The 17151-nt window shown below is 44.0% G+C and overlaps 2 protein-coding genes across 4 annotated transcripts; one reads left to right on the top strand and one right to left on the bottom strand.

Moving 5' to 3' along the window:
- Positions 1 to 444: 444 nt before the first annotated feature.
- Positions 445 to 8561, bottom strand: LOC310813491 (guanylate-binding protein 1-like; the record flags this gene model as incomplete). Of its 2 annotated transcripts, XM_083682526.1 has the most annotated exons (10): positions 445 to 1385; positions 1814 to 1938; positions 3822 to 3924; positions 4435 to 4647; positions 4781 to 5061; positions 5179 to 5424; positions 6188 to 6399; positions 7840 to 7949; positions 8084 to 8211; positions 8390 to 8561. In XM_083682526.1, the coding sequence occupies 10 exons, from the start codon at positions 8559 to 8561 to the stop codon at positions 669 to 671; spliced, it is 2307 nt and encodes a 768-aa protein (XP_083538652.1). In that variant the 3' UTR covers positions 445 to 668. The 2 variants fall into 2 exon arrangements, with proteins under 2 accessions (XP_083538652.1, XP_083538653.1); XM_083682527.1 differs by lacking the exons at positions 445 to 1385; positions 1814 to 1938 and adding an exon at positions 2329 to 3257.
- Positions 8457 to 16046, top strand: LOC310813495 (guanylate-binding protein 3-like). 2 transcript variants are annotated; one of them, XM_083682534.1, is made up of 11 exons: positions 8457 to 8565; positions 10266 to 10488; positions 11408 to 11535; positions 11793 to 11902; positions 12076 to 12263; positions 12519 to 12761; positions 13171 to 13451; positions 13696 to 13908; positions 14234 to 14336; positions 14832 to 15025; positions 15414 to 16046. In XM_083682534.1, the coding sequence occupies exons 1-11, from the start codon at positions 8560 to 8562 to the stop codon at positions 15630 to 15632; spliced, it is 1908 nt and encodes a 635-aa protein (XP_083538660.1). In that variant the 5' UTR covers positions 8457 to 8559; the 3' UTR covers positions 15633 to 16046. The 2 variants fall into 2 exon arrangements, with proteins under 2 accessions (XP_083538660.1, XP_083538661.1); XM_083682535.1 differs by lacking the exon at positions 8457 to 8565 and adding an exon at positions 9194 to 9270.
- The last annotated feature ends 1105 nt before the right edge of the window (positions 16047 to 17151 follow it).

Raw genomic sequence — 17151 nt, 5'->3', positions numbered from 1 at the left:
TATTTGAGGGGGATGCTTTGGTGTTGAGTCTGTCTGTAGGCTAGGGGACCAAGCTTGGTCTTTAATGCCGGTTACCGGTAGATAGTGACACCAAGGTGAGCCATCAGCAGGATGCTGTTTTTATTTCAGGTGTTATTATTCACTCTATCTATGTATGCTAGTCTAGTTAGTGGACTGCAAACATGGTCTGTCATACTGTACCAGTAGATGGCACCACCAAGATAGCCTTGAAATATCTGCAGGGATTGCAGGCCGCGTGCGTCTCTGTCTTGTGTCAGTGCTTCTGTTTATTCAGCAGAATAAACAGAAGCACTAGAATGGAATAGATTCTAGAATAGTATACATACATTAGGTGAGTGTTCCACTATTGTGAGTTGGACTAATAGTATTACATCAGGTGACTGGAGACATCAGAGACCAAACTGATATTATAGCTTAGTCATTTTATTGTAGTTTATTGTGGTTGCATGGCAGTCCTATAACAGAGATAACATTTACACATACAATATCTGATTTGAAGACAGATATTATTTAGCTTATTTAGCAGTAACATATACATGCCTACAGAATGTCATCAATAATACTGTGAATGATTATGATAATTGATTATCAACATGAGCACAAAGTAAGGAAGCTCAAGTACTTCTATAGTACTACTTAAGTACTACTTATTCTTTCTCTTTTGGGGTCTCTTGGTAGAGAGGTAGCGCAAGCATGGGTTTTGGGGTCTCCTGAGGAGGAGGAAGTGCAAGCGTGGGTTTTGGGGTCTCCCGAGGAGGAGGAAGTGCAAGCATGGGTTTCTCGGTCTCCCCTGCCCCAGTCTTGAACTTCTTGACATCCTCGAGATCAGGGGTCCTACGTTTCTTCATGCGGGCTTTGTCATCCCCTCCTGCGTTGATTTGGGATGCCTTGCCTTCCGGGAGAGGATTGAGCTCTACAGAGGTGGGGTGAACCGCCCTTGGTGGGGGATTGGGCGCCCCATCCCTGTCTGGCTGAAGCGTCAACTGTCCCATGTCGGGGATATTGTCGTCAGGGTAATTAACCCCTTTTGTGAGATGGGGCCTAGCGCCCTGCCTAAACGTATTGGATCTCTGTTGCTGGACCTGGAGTGCCTTGCGTTCCTCGCGGGCCATTCGGAAGTCGTAGTATTTACCAACGGTGCCTTTGAGGTCCTCAAAGGTGGCTTGTAATTGTTGAGCCTGTTCTGCCTCCTTCCGTCTCTTGGTCTCCTCCATCATCTTTTTAAGACTTTCTATCTGCTCCCTCATGTCTTCCTCTCTCTGTTTGAAGTCTTTCTCCTGCAGCTTCTTTTGCTCCTCGATTTTGCTCTCCATCGCTCTCTCCATCTCACGCATGCTCTCCTCTGCCTCCTGCTCCATCTTAGCCTAGGACCAGAGAAGACCAGAGCATGTGTTCTTACTGTACAACACAATATGGACCAGGGAGGATGGACTCATTGTAATGCATGGAATGCAATGAGGAATGGTATCATAAACGTATGAGTGTGTTCTCCAATTTCTACCTCCACCAGCCTCCCCTGATATGGATTACTGTACTATGTGATATGTAGTTACTGTACAAAACAACATGGACAATATATTTACAGGAAGGGGGAGGGGGGGGTCTAGTTTCTAGTTATATTATCATATTATTTCAGATCATGATCATGACTGGAATTATTCATTACAGGGTGTTTGTTGGCATCTGTGGTTATCTCTTTCAAGGACAACTGTTGTAAATATTGAACATAATTTAGATGTTAATATGTGTGTGTAAGACATCAAAATATGATGTTGGTTATCTGTATCCATACCTTCAGCTGATGGACACTTTCTTCGTGACTCCTCTCCATCTCCTGCTTCTCTCTCTCCAACTGCTGCTGTTTCTCTGTTGCTGCCTTCAGTTCCTGAGCAGCCATGGCTGCCTTCTCTTTCTCCTCTGGGTCAAAAATGATTACATTACATTACTGAAAATACCTCAGTGAGCGAAATATTTACCTTGAAACAAAACAGTTTAGTGACCTTAGGTTGTTGAGGAGCCTTGCTGCTCAAACGGTTTCACCTTGCTAGGAACTTTAGAACTGTTACAATTCTTAGAACTCTTAGAATGCTTAGAACTCTCAGAACAGTTAGATCTCTTAGCACTGTTAGAACTTGTAGAACTGTTAGAACTTCAGCAGTGTCTCATGTACATTTCGCTGAGATGATCTGAAATCAGGATCATGATGAAGTAGCCTCAGCACTTGAGGACGTTCTCTTGTCCTTCAAGTGTGTCACATACCAAGGATTGCATACTTAATACCCATGAATGGACAAAACATTAGCAGAATCAAAGTAGATAAACAAATTATTTATTCATCCATCAAATCAACAGAAAAACAATCTGAGACACATCATTTCAGAGATTGTTTCTGCCTCTATTCTGTAGGCACTGTTGTCAACAGACACTTTGAGATTGCAGAAAAGAAAATGTGTTAAAAGTAATATATGCCATTTAGTTGACGCTGTGATCCAAAGCAACTTACATTGCAGTGAGTGCATACATTTCAGTATATATATGGTTCCAGCAGGAATCAAACCCACAACCTAAGCATTGTTAGCGCCATGCTCTGCCAACTGAGCCACAGAGGTAGTAAAATGTAGTATGTAAAATGTATTATTCGATTATGAAGATCATTAAGAACATACACCCAAAACAGATTTGATGCCTCCATATTGTATCTAAACCAGCATACTGTAGGCTTCAGTGTCTCACTAAAAACGTACATTTATCAAGAAATCATTGGGAGAGGAGACCGTGGATTGCCTCTTTTGGCCATTATACCAGCCTAGCTTATACTGTCATGGAAGTACAGAGTCACTTCGACATGCCCTTTATCATCTTGTATTGGAAAAAAGTGTTTGCGAGGCTGCCTGCAATCTCTGATACAGGTCTGACAACTAACAGGACCTTATCCATGAAACCAGACTTCTCAGCGTTGTTGGTCTTCTTGAGCTCATCGATCTCCTGTTTCAGAAGATCAGCCTTCTCCTTGTGGTTCGAATCCCATAGGTCTTTCTGTTCCTGCATCTTGCAGTCCATAGCCCTGGAGAATTCCCTCTGCTCCTGCGCAAACTCCACCTTCATCTTTTCCTCCATCTGCTTCATCCTCTCTTTTTCACTTTGGCGGTCTTCCTCCATGGTGCGCTTCATCTCAGCCTGTTTCTCCTCCACAGCCTTCTTCTCCTGCTCCAACATGGCCGCTCTCTTCATCTCCTCTGGTTGATCCCAAAGGGAGAGAAGGAGAAGTATGAAAACTGACTGGGCTACTCATGTTCCGTCTGGCATAAAGGTAGCATACTGTACATCTCTTCAGTGCAGTAAAACGGCATTTTACTCTGAGGGAAATTTGAGTTTGTCAGTAAAGACAACAAATTAACTAAAACTACCAACAGTGGTCTGGGCAGATGGATGGCTCTTTTAGGATGTAATTCCAATTCTTCTTGACTTCTTAAACATGTACCCAACAACATGATGACACTCGCGATCTGACAGAGTTTCTCTAGGCTTAAAAGCTTGGTGTGAAACAGCCTAACCATAGCCTGAGTCTCAATAATCTATCTTTGCATTCTCAGTTTGGATATTTATAGATGTAACATGAATGGTCCAAGGAGAAGTTAGACTTGTTAGAGTAGCTAATGCATGGGTTTTAGCTCAGTGGGGTAACACTGTCTTGCAACACACGAAAGGCCGGGTTCGAACCCAGTCTGTCAAGTATCTACTGTACACAACACTGGTGTAATTATATCATTTGATATGATCATGTGAATGAAATAGCTTACCCTGTATCTTTTTCTCATTTTCAGTCAGCTTCTTGTCGGCCTGTAGGATGGAGTTGGACTCTGCAGTCTTCTCTCTCAGGAACACCTCCAGGACCTCCTCAGCCTACAGAACACAAGGCATATGAATCTTCATTGGTATCATTTCATATTACAGAAATAATATCAATTTGGTAATTACATGGTATGGTAATAACTAGGGGTGTGCCAATCTGGTTATACTTATATCCGTACTCTGTAATTAGGACTTGACATTTGTAACAGTATGATGCAAGTAGGTCAGTGGCGAGCGCTTGTCCTCCTTGCAAATTTTCCTTCCAGTTATTTCCATGGTCCATTGAGTAGGATGCAATCATGGCAGCAGGCACATCCCACACCACTCCCAATTGTTGACAGACAGCTAACTGGCCAATCAAGTAATTATTTTGAGCTACAAAGGATTCCTCTCATAATAATATGACCATGACATCTGTAAAATGCCCAAAATCTGTAACGAGTACTCGTATTGTCCAAGTACTTGGCACACCCCTAGTAATTACACATTAATAACCCATTAATTACTGAAGTGAGAAATGTGTGTAACTATTCAAGTTAAAAAAAGACACCAAGTTCTTACCCTGACTCCTTTGTTGGGCTCTAAGCGGTACTGTGCCACGATGTTGTCATGGTCACCGCAGTAAAGCTCGTAGCCACCTGGTTTGGCATAGATCCCCTCCTGGATGTTCTTGGCCGCCGGAGCAGACAGCTTGATCAGCAGACCCTTACACTTGGTCTCTGAGGCCCCCTCATTGCTGATGAGAAGTTCAGCGTGGAGCTTTGCAATGCCCTCCTGAAAGAGACAAGAACATGTTTAGAGTTACGAGAAAGTACATGGCAACTATGCTGTGTGTGTGTGTGTGTGTGTGTGTGTGTGTGTGTGTGTGTGTTTACATGTGCATGCTAGCCAGACACAGTTCTCTTACGGCCAGGGCCTTCAAGAAGTCTCCGTTTTCGTCTTTGAAGGATCTGGTCATGAACTCTTTGGTGGCCTGGTGGTTTGAGCGGCGGTGGTGCTCTGACATCTGGTCCATGTCCACAGGGAATGATGCCTTCACCTGCTCCATGCCTCCCTGGTACACCTTCAGGCCCTCCTCCACAGCAGCCTGGTTCTCTATCTGAGCCATGGCTAGCACTGCGTTCTCCAGACAGGGCACGGCACCGGACGCTATGGTCTCCACATACGTCTTCACCAGGTGGCTCAGCACTGCACATCAGAGGAGGGGGGACGCAAACAGAAATGGGTAAATAATGTTAGCTTTTGATCCTTGACTAACACATTAATAAAGTAATAAAGTTGCATCTGTGCAGGTATCTGACTCACTCCTCCCAGTGACTTGGTGCCCTTCTTTGACGGTTTTCACCCTGCTCCCCTGGAATATGTAGCAACAGAAGGCTTCTACCACCTTCTGGAAGCCTGGGCTGAGCTCACTCTCGTCCAGGGTCTCCATGCGTATCATGTTTTCAGGTGTGGTGGGGGTCGGGAACACAAAACACTTCCGCGAGGGGAAGAAGTTCCTGATGCACTCTCTGGGGAGGTTGTAGTCATTGATCCTCCTGTTACATTTACCTGCAGGATTTAGCATGAATGAGAATTGAAAAACAACAACAACAGAGAAATCATGACAATTCCAGGGGAACACAAGCTGAGAAATCGGAAAGAAACTATCATATCCAAAACCTTAGGCTTGCCAACAACAGTTTGGAATATCATCTCAAAAAAGAAAAACACTGGTGAGCTCAGAAATCACAAACGGCCTGGTGGCAGAAAATAAAATGATTTGATTTGATTTGCAATAAATATGCAATGTACATGACTTATTGCAAGCAATACTCAAACAATAACAGAAAAGCATGAACAATATTGTTATGTTGTGGCATTGCACTTCATGACCAGTAAAAAGTAGGAGGCTGTAAATGAAGTCTCTGTTTGATAAGATAAGATATAAACTATAATAAATGTTATCGTTCCAGGGTTTTACTGCATGTTATTCAGCATCAGTCAGAGCCAAGATTATCAATGTTCTCAGTGTTCAACCTCTTTCCTCTTTGTGTATGGAAGTATAACTATATGATCATGCATTTTGTGTATATATATGATATGGACAAACTATAGAGTAGCTAATTTTGCAGTATTCTAGAGAAAGCCACTGGGTGCTGTTGTCTATTGCGTCAGGGGAGGCTGGTGGAGGTAGAAATCATTGTAATGCATGGACGTGTTTCATACCATTTTGCATTCCATTCATTACGATGAGCCTGTCCTCCGATTTCTACCTCCACCAGCCTCCCCTAATTGGGGTAGTGTTGTGTTACTGGGTATAAAAGAATGTCACCTTTCTTGAGTTCCAGGGCGTGCTCCAGATAACCATCTTCACTGACATCTCTGCCGTCGATGTTGAGCTGCAGTGTGAAGTCTCTCACGGCCCACACAAAGTTAGGGAAGAACTGAACAAACTGGGCGTCTGCTCCCTCCTCCTCATCCTCAGAGGATGAAGCTCCGCTGGAGGCCTTCACCTTGATCTTCTCCGTCAGCTCTGTCACATACCTGGGATACGTTGAGGATCTTTGGACCGGAGATTCAAGTTCTACAGGCTACAAGGCTACAGACCCCTCTGTCTGCCTATACAATTTGAAGAACCTATTTGAATGTTTTCAAAAGCGCCATTGTGGCACCAAAAGTTAGATTCATTTTAGAATGTTGCTGTTATGGTCTGTCCTGGTGCCAAGATGGAAGATCATTTGTCTTACTCTTTGTGTTTATGACTCATTTCCTACAGAGACTTATGCACCCCCATTGTAGTGTGAAGTATGTCTCAGAACCATAGATATGGGAAACACAGTTTGGGGAAAACACAGTTTGAGATTTGAGGTTTTCAAGAGTGCCATTTTGGCTCCAAAAGTTCTGTAAATATTAGAATGTTGTTGTTATGGAACTGCCTGGTGCCAAAAAGAAGTTTGTTGTCAAACAAAGTTTCCAGATAGTGTGTAACAGTCTGCAAATAACACATTATATAAAGCAAAGATTGTTTCACTTTCAGTTTGATTTAATAGAAACCACCCTCCTCCCCACCCAATTAAGCACAGTGTTGTAACAGTCTCCAAAGCTACCACCGTCTCTCAGCAACACAGTTTACTATTCAGTGGAGGGCGACGTGGCTTATAGGTAGAGTACTGTTAACTGGTCCTCTGTGGCTCAGTTGGTAGAGGATGGTGCTAACAGCACCAAGGTTGTGGGTTTGATTCCCACTGAGACCATATATCCTGAAAAATGTGTGCACTCACTGCAATGTAAGTTGCTTTGGATAAAATGGCATGTGTTATGTAGAGACACTTTCAGTTTCAACATCAGAGAGACTTACAATAAATGCTGCCAGGTTGAGGAAATCCCATAGGGTAGAAAGCCATAAACAGATTATTATTATTACAGAATTATGTCTAGATAGAAGGGGCAGCAGAGGTGGTCCAGGGAGACACAGTTTCAAAGCTTCATCATCATGTCTAATCCCAGGAAGGGCCACATTCACTCAGGATTTGACCTTAAAGGTGCAGCATGTAGTTTTGCGTGTTGTGGCCGGACTGAAAATGTGAAAAACGTACATATGCTAGGTTTCTAATAACGCAAAAAACCTTGTGATCAAACAAACAACATAAAATAGTACGTAAAAGCCTCTACCCTAAAAGGAGGACCTATGGACAAGGACAGATTTCAATCGACACCTTGGTTATGTTTATCTGGGCACTGTCACTAACCACTAACTATAAGCATTTTTAACCAAAGAAAATGTATTTTTTATGTGGTTGAACTGTCCCTTTAACTCTAATCTAACCCCCACTTTAACCACGTTGTACCTCAACTTCCACTGGGTCCAAGGGTCCAAGTGAGAGTTGTCAGGCCACTGGAGGTCTCCCTGAGCTAGATAACATGGGGGTGACCTACAGCATCTATCAGTGGAGATGAGCGACTGATGATGAGACCAAAGGATACTGCAGGTTCTCCACAGCCTGGTTGTCGATGGTCCCTCGACTGTTGTAGACCAGGGTGCTGCTCAACAGGATGGCCAGGCAGAAGATCCAGCCATCGTTCCTGGAGTCTCCCTGGAACACACAATTAACATATTAGTGATCTCAGATCAAACACAATGATGTTATCTCATAAAACAAGTGATCAAAAACGCATGCACGCACGAATGCACGTGCGCACACACACACACACACACACACACACACACCTTCTCCACGTCCCCCAGCCCCTCTGTGTCCAGCAGCACCAGAGTGATGTTAGGTTTGTTGGGGTGAGGCACACACCACATCCAGATGCCCTTAGTCTTGGACTGGATGGTGGCTCCCAGGGCAAAACCTAAATCAACATTTCAACATTTTCTTTATTAATTTTCATTTATTTATCAATTTGTACCATTCATTTTAATTAATCAAAATTAAATATAGGTCTACTGGTGAAAATAATGGTAATACATAATAATATATACTGGGCACTGAGGTCCAAACCACACTTCAAGGCGATATGTCTGTCTCACCTTCTCTCTTCCCGGCCAGCTTGTTCATGAGATATGACTTGCCGGTGCGGTACAGACCGACCACCGACACCACTACAACCGGCTGGTTCAGTCTCTCGAGGTACCGTTTGGCTTCCGGGACGACACGGAGCTTGCCGTCCGCGTTTTCGACGAGGCACATCGGTGAATCCATGTCGGTAAGGGTCTGGAAACTCTCAACAGTAAATCTATAGGCCTAATAGGACGATATATGATACGAAGATAAAATGAATGTGAATTGATCGAGTCTTATACAACGGTTTGATCATTCCTAATCAATATCTGGGTGTTTATCAGTAAAACATCAGGAGCCAACTAAAACCATCAAATAACGAAGGTGAATGTTCAATGTCTGCGTCTCAGATCAAAATATTTGAAACAAAATCTAATTGTAGACTATGTCCCCAAAGATTGGACGGACGGAATACTCACGTAAAGAAACTGAATCGAGGGGATCTGTCCAGATTCTCAGATGCGCAGTATTTGTAGGTTTCAACACTGAAAGTAAAAGTATACGATCCACGAATTATTTATTTTTCATAAATCTAATGGATTGCTAAGAAATAGTTTCAATCGAAAGTTAAATCGTTCAACTGAAAACGACTTCTACTGCTTGATCTTCAAATTTGTGTTTTCTTTTAGATAGTTTGGACGATATTACTATTAATAACAGGACAGCATTTACTTGAACTGCCTGGATTTCTTAGAAGTCCAATTCTAGGGGCAACGCCTTGCAGTCGGCTACGTTGGCGACTCTGCAGAATACTTTCATTTTCGGTTTCTGAACCCTTTTAATAGCCCACCGTCGAGAGCCGATAGTCAACTGAAAAGTCACCACTCTCTGCGTTACCCCTCTCGTCGTGGTAAGCTCCGCTTCTATATCAATCAAATGTGTGTGTGCGTAATATCTAATCAAACGTTTATAATATATTAATATAAGTTCGCACTTATACTGTGGTGATTTGTGCAGGCAAGTATGACAGGGGGATGCGGGTGTCTTTTTTTTTTACTTGTACATTTAGCACCATCAAAAGGCACCAGAATTGCTTGTTTAACAGGTGATAGACAACATTTTCGCTGAGTACAAAAAAGGGGGGGGGGGGGGGGGGAGCATCTTCTGTCGTTGTCGGAATCGGGACAAATAGCCAAAATGCGAGGTGTTCGCCTTACTCCATCTCCAGCTCGTAATTCGTTTCTCTCTCACTATATGCGATAACTTTGTGTGGTGCTGCGCGTTGACCCAGGCGCCTGCTGTATTGTAGCGCAGGTTTGGATAGGTCGGAATAGATATACTGACACACAGTATATGCAGCGCTCTCTTGATCAGACGGGTAAATGAGCTGCAGGCCTTGTGTCATTTGCCTGAGACCCGATAATGTCATGCTTTTCACTCGCATTCACCAATACGTTATTCTCCCATCAAAAGGGGACATTTTGAAATGTGTCAAATTAAATTTGAATTCGTGATTGAATCATCAATGTGTGTGTGTCACTTAGCAGGATGCGCGTCTTGTATAATCCAGCAGGAATGGATTGAGAAACGCGGCTTAACAGGTTTTAACAAGGTATATCTCTGTATGAAGTTTTAACTTGTTTTGAGATTAACTGCAGAACTGAGCGACAGATAGGTAACCGCTAACAGAGTTTTCTGTTGAGCGCATCAGTTATTTGATGAGCTTTGATTCACTATCAGCTGCACCTGCAGGCTATCGGGGTTAGTGGGTCTAAGTTTATCACAGTTTAACTACTCTACTGCCTGCAATAAGAACAAATTTGGCTCATAGGGAAAACCATACACACACTCACCCCAGACAAAATGATAATCTAAAGTTCCTTTTACTCTTGTTGTTGTTTGCAGTGTGTGTCTGTAAGTAGAATCGTCATGGCAGGCAGCAGAACAGTGTCCATGCCGGAGCCGGTGTGTCTGATCGAGAACGACGAAGACGGGAAGCTGCGCGTGGTCCGGAGCTCTCAGGAAATCCTGGACCGGATCGACCAGCATGTGGTGGTGGTGTCGGTGGTCGGGCTGTACCGCACCGGCAAGTCCTATCTCATGAACAAGCTGGCTGGGAAGACCAAAGGTGGGTGAATCCTGCGTTTAATAGCCTTTAGGCTAAGTCATGGACCAAACAATAGCCTCTTCATTCATAGCCCCACACTCCATGGTTGTGGTTTATTCACTGTAAAAATAACAAAACAACCTAGAGATATAAGAAGCCAAGGAAAAAACTCCCCAAGAAGGGAGAAAAATATAGGGCCCAGTGGCAAGGAAAAACTCCCTCAGAGGAAGAAACCTTGAGAGGAACCAGACTCCAAGGGGACCCATCCTCCTCTGGCTGATCAGGTGCTGAAGAGTAAACAAATGTGGAATGTGGTGTGGTGCAAGAATACTTCATTACATCATTCAGGCATGTGAACCGGTTTCTCATTTAAACATGCAGTTTAGTCAAGGACTTTGCTGATCTGAATCTGTATCAGAGAACATGGATCAATAAGTTTGACTAACTAACTTACGTTGATTTAATTGAATTCCATTAACACTGACTATAGGTGATGTTATGTACAGAAATAGCGCTTTGAGATTCTTTCTGCAATGAAAAGTGCTAAATAGAAGTTATTGTTATTCTTTATCATTAAATAAAGACAATGTATGATGCATTTCAGTTGCCCCTACCTGTAATACATGCAGTAACCCTAGTAGCAATATCCTAATGGTATACTGGTATACATAATGATAAGGTGTTACATGGTATATAAAACTCCAATCTAATCAAATCAACCTTTTTTTTATATACTGTGGCACATTTCATACACACATGCAATGCAATGTGCTTTACAGGAAAATGAGCTCCCTGTGTTGTTTATGCTCCATGATTTACACAATCTATCATAGGATGCAACTGCATCCTTGTGTCAACATCTCCCATTCAGCCAACTCTATAAATAGTCTCTGTATAAACATTGGAGCAATGGTCTGTTTCCTCTTCTTTCATCCTCCAGGGTTTGCCCTGGGACCCACCATCCAGGCCGAGACTAAGGGCATCTGGATGTGGTGTGTGCCTCACCCCAAGAAACCTGACCACACTCTGGTGCTGCTGGACACAGAGGGGCTGGGGGATGTGGAGAAGGTGTGTGTGTGTGTGTGTGTGTGTGTGTGTGTGTGTGTGTGTGTGTGTGTGTGTGTGTGTGTGTAGTACCTGAGGTTTGGTTGCTGACATCATTTGACTGATTATGAAACAAACTGTGATACTGTGATGAATAATACTTTGATTTCCCCAACTGTTGTAGAATTCAAACACACCAAGTAAATGTTTCCTCCCGAGCCCCTTACTCTATTACATTCCTGTGTAAACAGCATACCTGAGACTTGCTTGTGTGTTGTCAGGGCGACGAGACCAATGACAACTGGATCTTTGCCCTGGCGGTTCTGCTGAGCAGCACGTTGGTATACAACAGCTTGGGCACCATCGATAACAACGCTCTGGAGAGGCTCCAGTATCCTTCTACATTGTTGGGGGGTGAGGGAGGAGGGGATAGGGGGAGAAGGGGAGGGACATGGGAGGAGGACAGAGGGAGAAGAGCGGAGAGAGACAGAAGAGGGGAGAAAGGGATTAGAGGGAAGAGAGGTTAGATGGCTTACTCTTTCTCCTCAACACCGCCCCCTACAGCTATGTGACAGAACTGACAGAGCACATCAAGGTGAAGTCCAACCAGAGAGACGAGGACGACTCAGATTACATGCGTATCTTCCCCTCCTTCATGTGGACAGTCAGAGATTTCACCCTGCAACTGGAGGCTGACGGGCAACCAATCACCTCTGACCAGTACCTGGAGAACGCCCTGCAACTGAGACCAGGTGAGAGGAACACCAACGAATAAATGGGGTTTGGGGTTGGGGGTTAGGAGTTAGGGACTAGGGGTTAGGAGCTAGGGGTTAGGGGTTGGGGTTTAGGAGCTAGGGGTTGGGGGGCTAGCTCGTCTTTCTCTGAGTGAGAGAGGTGTTCACTTTGACAGACTGTCCTCCACCAAGTCAGAGGGACTTAGGCATATTGACAAATTTCCAAACTTGTGCAGTGGTTCCCCTTTGACATTTTGTGTTGTTTTTTCCAAGGAGTATCGAAGAAAATCCAGAATTTCAACCTTCCACGTAGCTGCCTGAGGAACTACTTCACGCCTCGGTGGTGCTTCGTGTTTGAGCGGCCAGCCAATGCAGAGAAGATGAAGCATATGGAAGATCTGAGTGATGCAGACCTGGAGCCCCGCTTCGTTCAGCAGGCTAGACGCTTCTGTGATCACATCTTCACCAAGACCGAGACCAAGACTCTGAAAGGGGGCATGAGAGTCACAGGCAGACGTGAGTAGTAGAACACTGATATATCAGGCATAATGAGTTAGAACAGTGATATATCAGTGATGTACTACTCATGTCTGATATCAGATTTTAGTACAAGAACACTGATATATCAGCTCCTCAGGACAGTCTCCTGGGTCTGATCTTTACGAGTGAAACAGCTTCTTCATCTCCTTTATCTCTCTCTCTCTCTCTCTCTCTCTCCCTCTCTCTCCCTCTCTCTCCACTTCTATATGATGTTATGATGAGAATCTCTCTCTCGCCCTCTCTCCCACCCCCACTCTTTTTCTCTCCCTCCTCCCTCACTCCTTCTTTCTCTCTTCCTCTCCCTCCCGCCATCTCTCCCCCCTCTCCCACCCTCTCTCTCCCCTCTCCCACCCTCTCTCTCCCTCTCCCTTTCTCTCCCCTGCAGTGCTGGGGAACCTGGCAGAGACGTACGTGGCATCGATCCGCAGCGGTCAGATCCCCTGTGTGGACAACGCTGTGGTGGCTCTGTCCCTCATTGAGAACTCTGCTGCCGTGGAGCGTGCCAGGGTCCACTACGAGAAGGAGATGGCGGAGTTTGTGACCTACCCCACTGACACCCAGGAGGACCTGTCTGAGATCCACGGCTCAGTGGAGAAAGCGGCTCTGAATGTGTTCATGCAGAGTGCCTTCAAGGACGATGAACAGAAGTACCAGGCCAAGCTTATGGTTCGTATGAAAACAAACCACCAACCCTGTGTGTACGCTGCTACTGTGGGTATATGCTATGCTATATGCTACTACATTTGTGATTTGAGTCAACTATCTCTTTAAGACACCACTTAACCATTTACTGGTTACCTTCTTGACATGCTGTAGACCAGAGCAGAGGAGAGAGGAGAGGAGGAGCCTGGGGAAAGAAGAGTTGTCTTAACCTCTTGTTTTTAACCCTCGCTCTACTGCGCTTCATTAGCAAGTGCTCCAGGAGGAATACAAGAAGATCTGTGAGAAGAACTACCAGGAGTCCCAGAAGGTGTGTGAGGACAAGATCAAACGCATCTTTGCAGACCTGGAGGAGCAACTGGGTGCCGGCTCTTACATGACCCCTGGTGGATACAACAAGTACTGCAGTGACCTGAGGACGATGACCAGTGAATACAGATCTGAGGAAGGCAAGGGGGTCAAGGTACTGTAGAAATAATCAGTCAATCAATCAATCAGAACATTGAATGGACAAATGCAATACAATGTGCTTTACATTAAACATTTATAAAAACAGGGGTAGATCATAAAAACACCAGATAAAAACAAAGAAAGATCCTTCGTATAATCATTACAGCCAAATATGGGAACGTTTCACTTATTTGAGTGAGATTAATAATATTGTATTATTATGTTTACATCTAAATAGTGAAGCCAGCTCTTTCCAGGTTCAAGCTAGATGAGGGGTGTGTTTAACTGAGGTTTGTTGTGTGTGTGTGTGTGTGTGTGTGTGTGTGTGTGTGTTACAGGCTGAGGAGGTACTGAAGGTGTATCTGGATGGGAAGGCCAGCATTGGGCATGCCATACTGGCAGCAGATGAATCCCTCACTGAAGCTGAGCAGAAAGCTGAAGGTACAGACAGATTGGATCGGTTTTGGCGTGTCTCCCGCACGCCGAACCCAAACGTATACCATTAGACCAAGAGGACAGTCTCACGGTCTAAGGCCAACATTTGCTATCCATCCAAATCTATATATCGATAGACATGAGAGTATCTAGAGTGGCCGGCCAGTAACCGGAAGGTCGCTGGTTCGATCCCCGGTGCTGAAGAGGGCGTGAGCCGGATGTGAACTGGAGGGTGGCTGGCATCACATCCAAGGTGACTTCCACTGCCGATGTGCCCTTGAGCACAGCACTTAACCCCCTCAATGCACCAGGCGTGTGCTCTGACCCTCTCTCTGTGTGTGTATGCATGTATGTAAAAACTATGTGTGTGTATCTCGTGGAGGGGTATGCAAAGAGGTTCATTTCCGTTGAGAAATAAATGGACAATAAACAACAGGCTTATTCACTCTCCCTCTCTCTCTCTCTCTCTCTCTGCCCCTTTCCATCTCTCGCCCTCTGCAGAGGAGAAGGCTAAAAGGGAGGCGTCTGACAGAGAGACTCGAGCCCTGGAGGAGAAGCTCCTCGTCCAGCAGAGACTGAGGGCTGACCAGCAAAGGACGCACGAGGAGAATGTAAACCAACTGACAGAGAAGATTGAGAGAGACAGGAGAAACGCCATGGCAGAGCACGACAAAGTGCTGGAGGCCAAACTCAAGGTAGGAACCAAAAGAAGAGAAAGAATCAACAGTGGCAGCCAGATAAACATGATCATCTTTTGGTTGAATACTTCAAGTTCAGTTTAACTCACATTAAATAGCTGTTTTGTTACAGTACAAGTCGAACAGAGTAGTCATATTAAAGTGAATATCATATCTATGAGAACAACATGAATGTATTCCTGTAACCCAGGGGAGGGTGGTGGAGCTTGAAATCAGAGGACAGGCTCATTGTAATGCATGGAATGGAATCTGGAATGCTGTTTGATACCATTCCTCATTCCGTTCCATACATTACAATGAGCCCGTCCTCCGATTTCTACTTCAACCGGCCTCCCCTGGACTGTATGTAAAGTGTAAACAGTGTTTGGGGTGTTTGTGGTTTCAGGAGCAGAGAGAGCTCCTTCAGCAGGGCTTCGATGAGAGAGCAAGTCTGATGAAGAGTGAGATAGAAGCTATCAAGGCTGAGAAGAAGAGGGAGGAGGAGGAGAGTCCTTCCTTCATGCGCAGTGCATTGGACTCCTTAGGGACAGCTGCTATCATGTTCCTACCAGGAATGGGTAAAGTTGGGGGACTGGTTGCCAAAGGGTTGTCAAGACTCTTCTGATGGAGGTCCTTGTGCTGGATGACAAATGATCAGCATGCATCTATTCATCACCTTAAGAAACGCTTGATTTTTCATTATTTCAGTTTTGAACTTCTTTACAATAAATTTCTTTATATTTTATCGCTCTTGTTATAGTGATGGATGTGTTGTTGTTGTTGTAGTTTATGTGTACCTTAGACAACAATTTTTTTTAATTAATGTTAATTAAATTCTCCGCCACCCCTTTCCCCCCTTCCCCTCATATTTTTTAGGAGACACACTTCAATTACCCTTACAGCCTTGACATTCTCTGTCAAATTAATTGAGATGAATAAACCATTTAATTATCTCCTAAACACCATGACTGAAGTACATCATTTGCTTTTTGTTTATACTCCACCCAATCTCATTCAGGTTCACTTTGTTCAAGCTCAGTGAAATCAATCAATATTTCACAATTATTGCAAGTAGGCTCATCATTTCTATTTAAAAACAAAAGGTGCTAGTAGCAGCCACAGTGCTAGTGAAAGGGTGGCAAAGAATTGTTACTTCATATTTATGATTGTATTTATTAGGTAAAGTGCAGGTCCATCACAAGTGGGGGATGTTGGGAAGAGCAATGCTATTTTAACATTGCCTCTCCCACTCTCCCTTCAGGTTGAGACACCTGTGGCAGCATCACTTAGCCCACTCACAGAATCAGTCAGTGAATCAGTCAATCACTACAATCTGAATTCATATCATGTAATTGCGCAGATGTTGAATTGCGTGAAGAAACGCATGCCCTAATATGGGGACCGATTCGATAATATGGGGACCGATTTGAGTTGACAAGATTCAGGGGTGACAACAGATTGCTAATGGGTTATTTGATTAGGATGAACAGTCTGTTATATAGTAGCATACATTAGCGTACGTCTACAGTGCGTAGGCCTACTTTGAAGTCCCTGAATTCATATCAACTCCGTGCGTAAAAATGTATCCAAATTAAAAGTAGCCTAGGCTACAGATTACCTACCGTAATATGCCGCATGGAATTGATTTATGTTGGAAAATTGCTTCTTCTGTCATTGTGGGAATCGCCTTACTACATCTCCCTCGCATTACGTTGCTCTCTCTCACTATTTACGATGCAATCTACCATACTAACACTGCCTACATCTAATCCAACTGGATGATATACTGTATAACACACACACACACATGCACACACACACCTCTGTATTATCATACTTGCACAGATCGAAATGTAACAACATATAGGCCTATGTCAAAACATTTTAACAACTTCTATAATATTGGGTTTCTTTTGTTTTTCAATTAAAGTTTCATAGCTAAGCTTGGAACTGGTTTTATAGCTAATTCTCACCATCGAAAGGATGTCATTCACACCTTGATTGACAATCAGCTGATGGCTCAGGTGGCTTTGAAGTGAAATTAGGAGAGGTATAACACAACCCTACTCAAAACCAACCAAGTCAATTTAGACTAAGCTAAGTGTCTCTCCTCTATAGACTAGTCTAGCCTATAATAGCCCATT

This window comes from Argentina silus (assembly GCF_951799395.1).
Source record: "Argentina silus genome assembly, chromosome: 12".
NCBI classification, from domain to species: domain Eukaryota; kingdom Metazoa; phylum Chordata; class Actinopteri; order Argentiniformes; family Argentinidae; genus Argentina; species Argentina silus.
This window is presented reverse-complemented; position numbering and strand designations above follow the sequence as displayed.

What these genes read in the sequence shown, in the direction of transcription:
- LOC310813495 (XM_083682534.1), top strand. An exon ending in AACGCTCTGGAGAGGCTCCA is followed by an intron (nt 11,903 to 12,075) that starts GTATCCTTCTAC and finishes CGCCCCCTACAG; the next exon opens with CTATGTGACAGAACTGACAG. An exon ending in AGCTGAGCAGAAAGCTGAAG is followed by an intron (nt 14,337 to 14,831) that starts GTACAGACAGAT and finishes CGCCCTCTGCAG; the next exon opens with AGGAGAAGGCTAAAAGGGAG.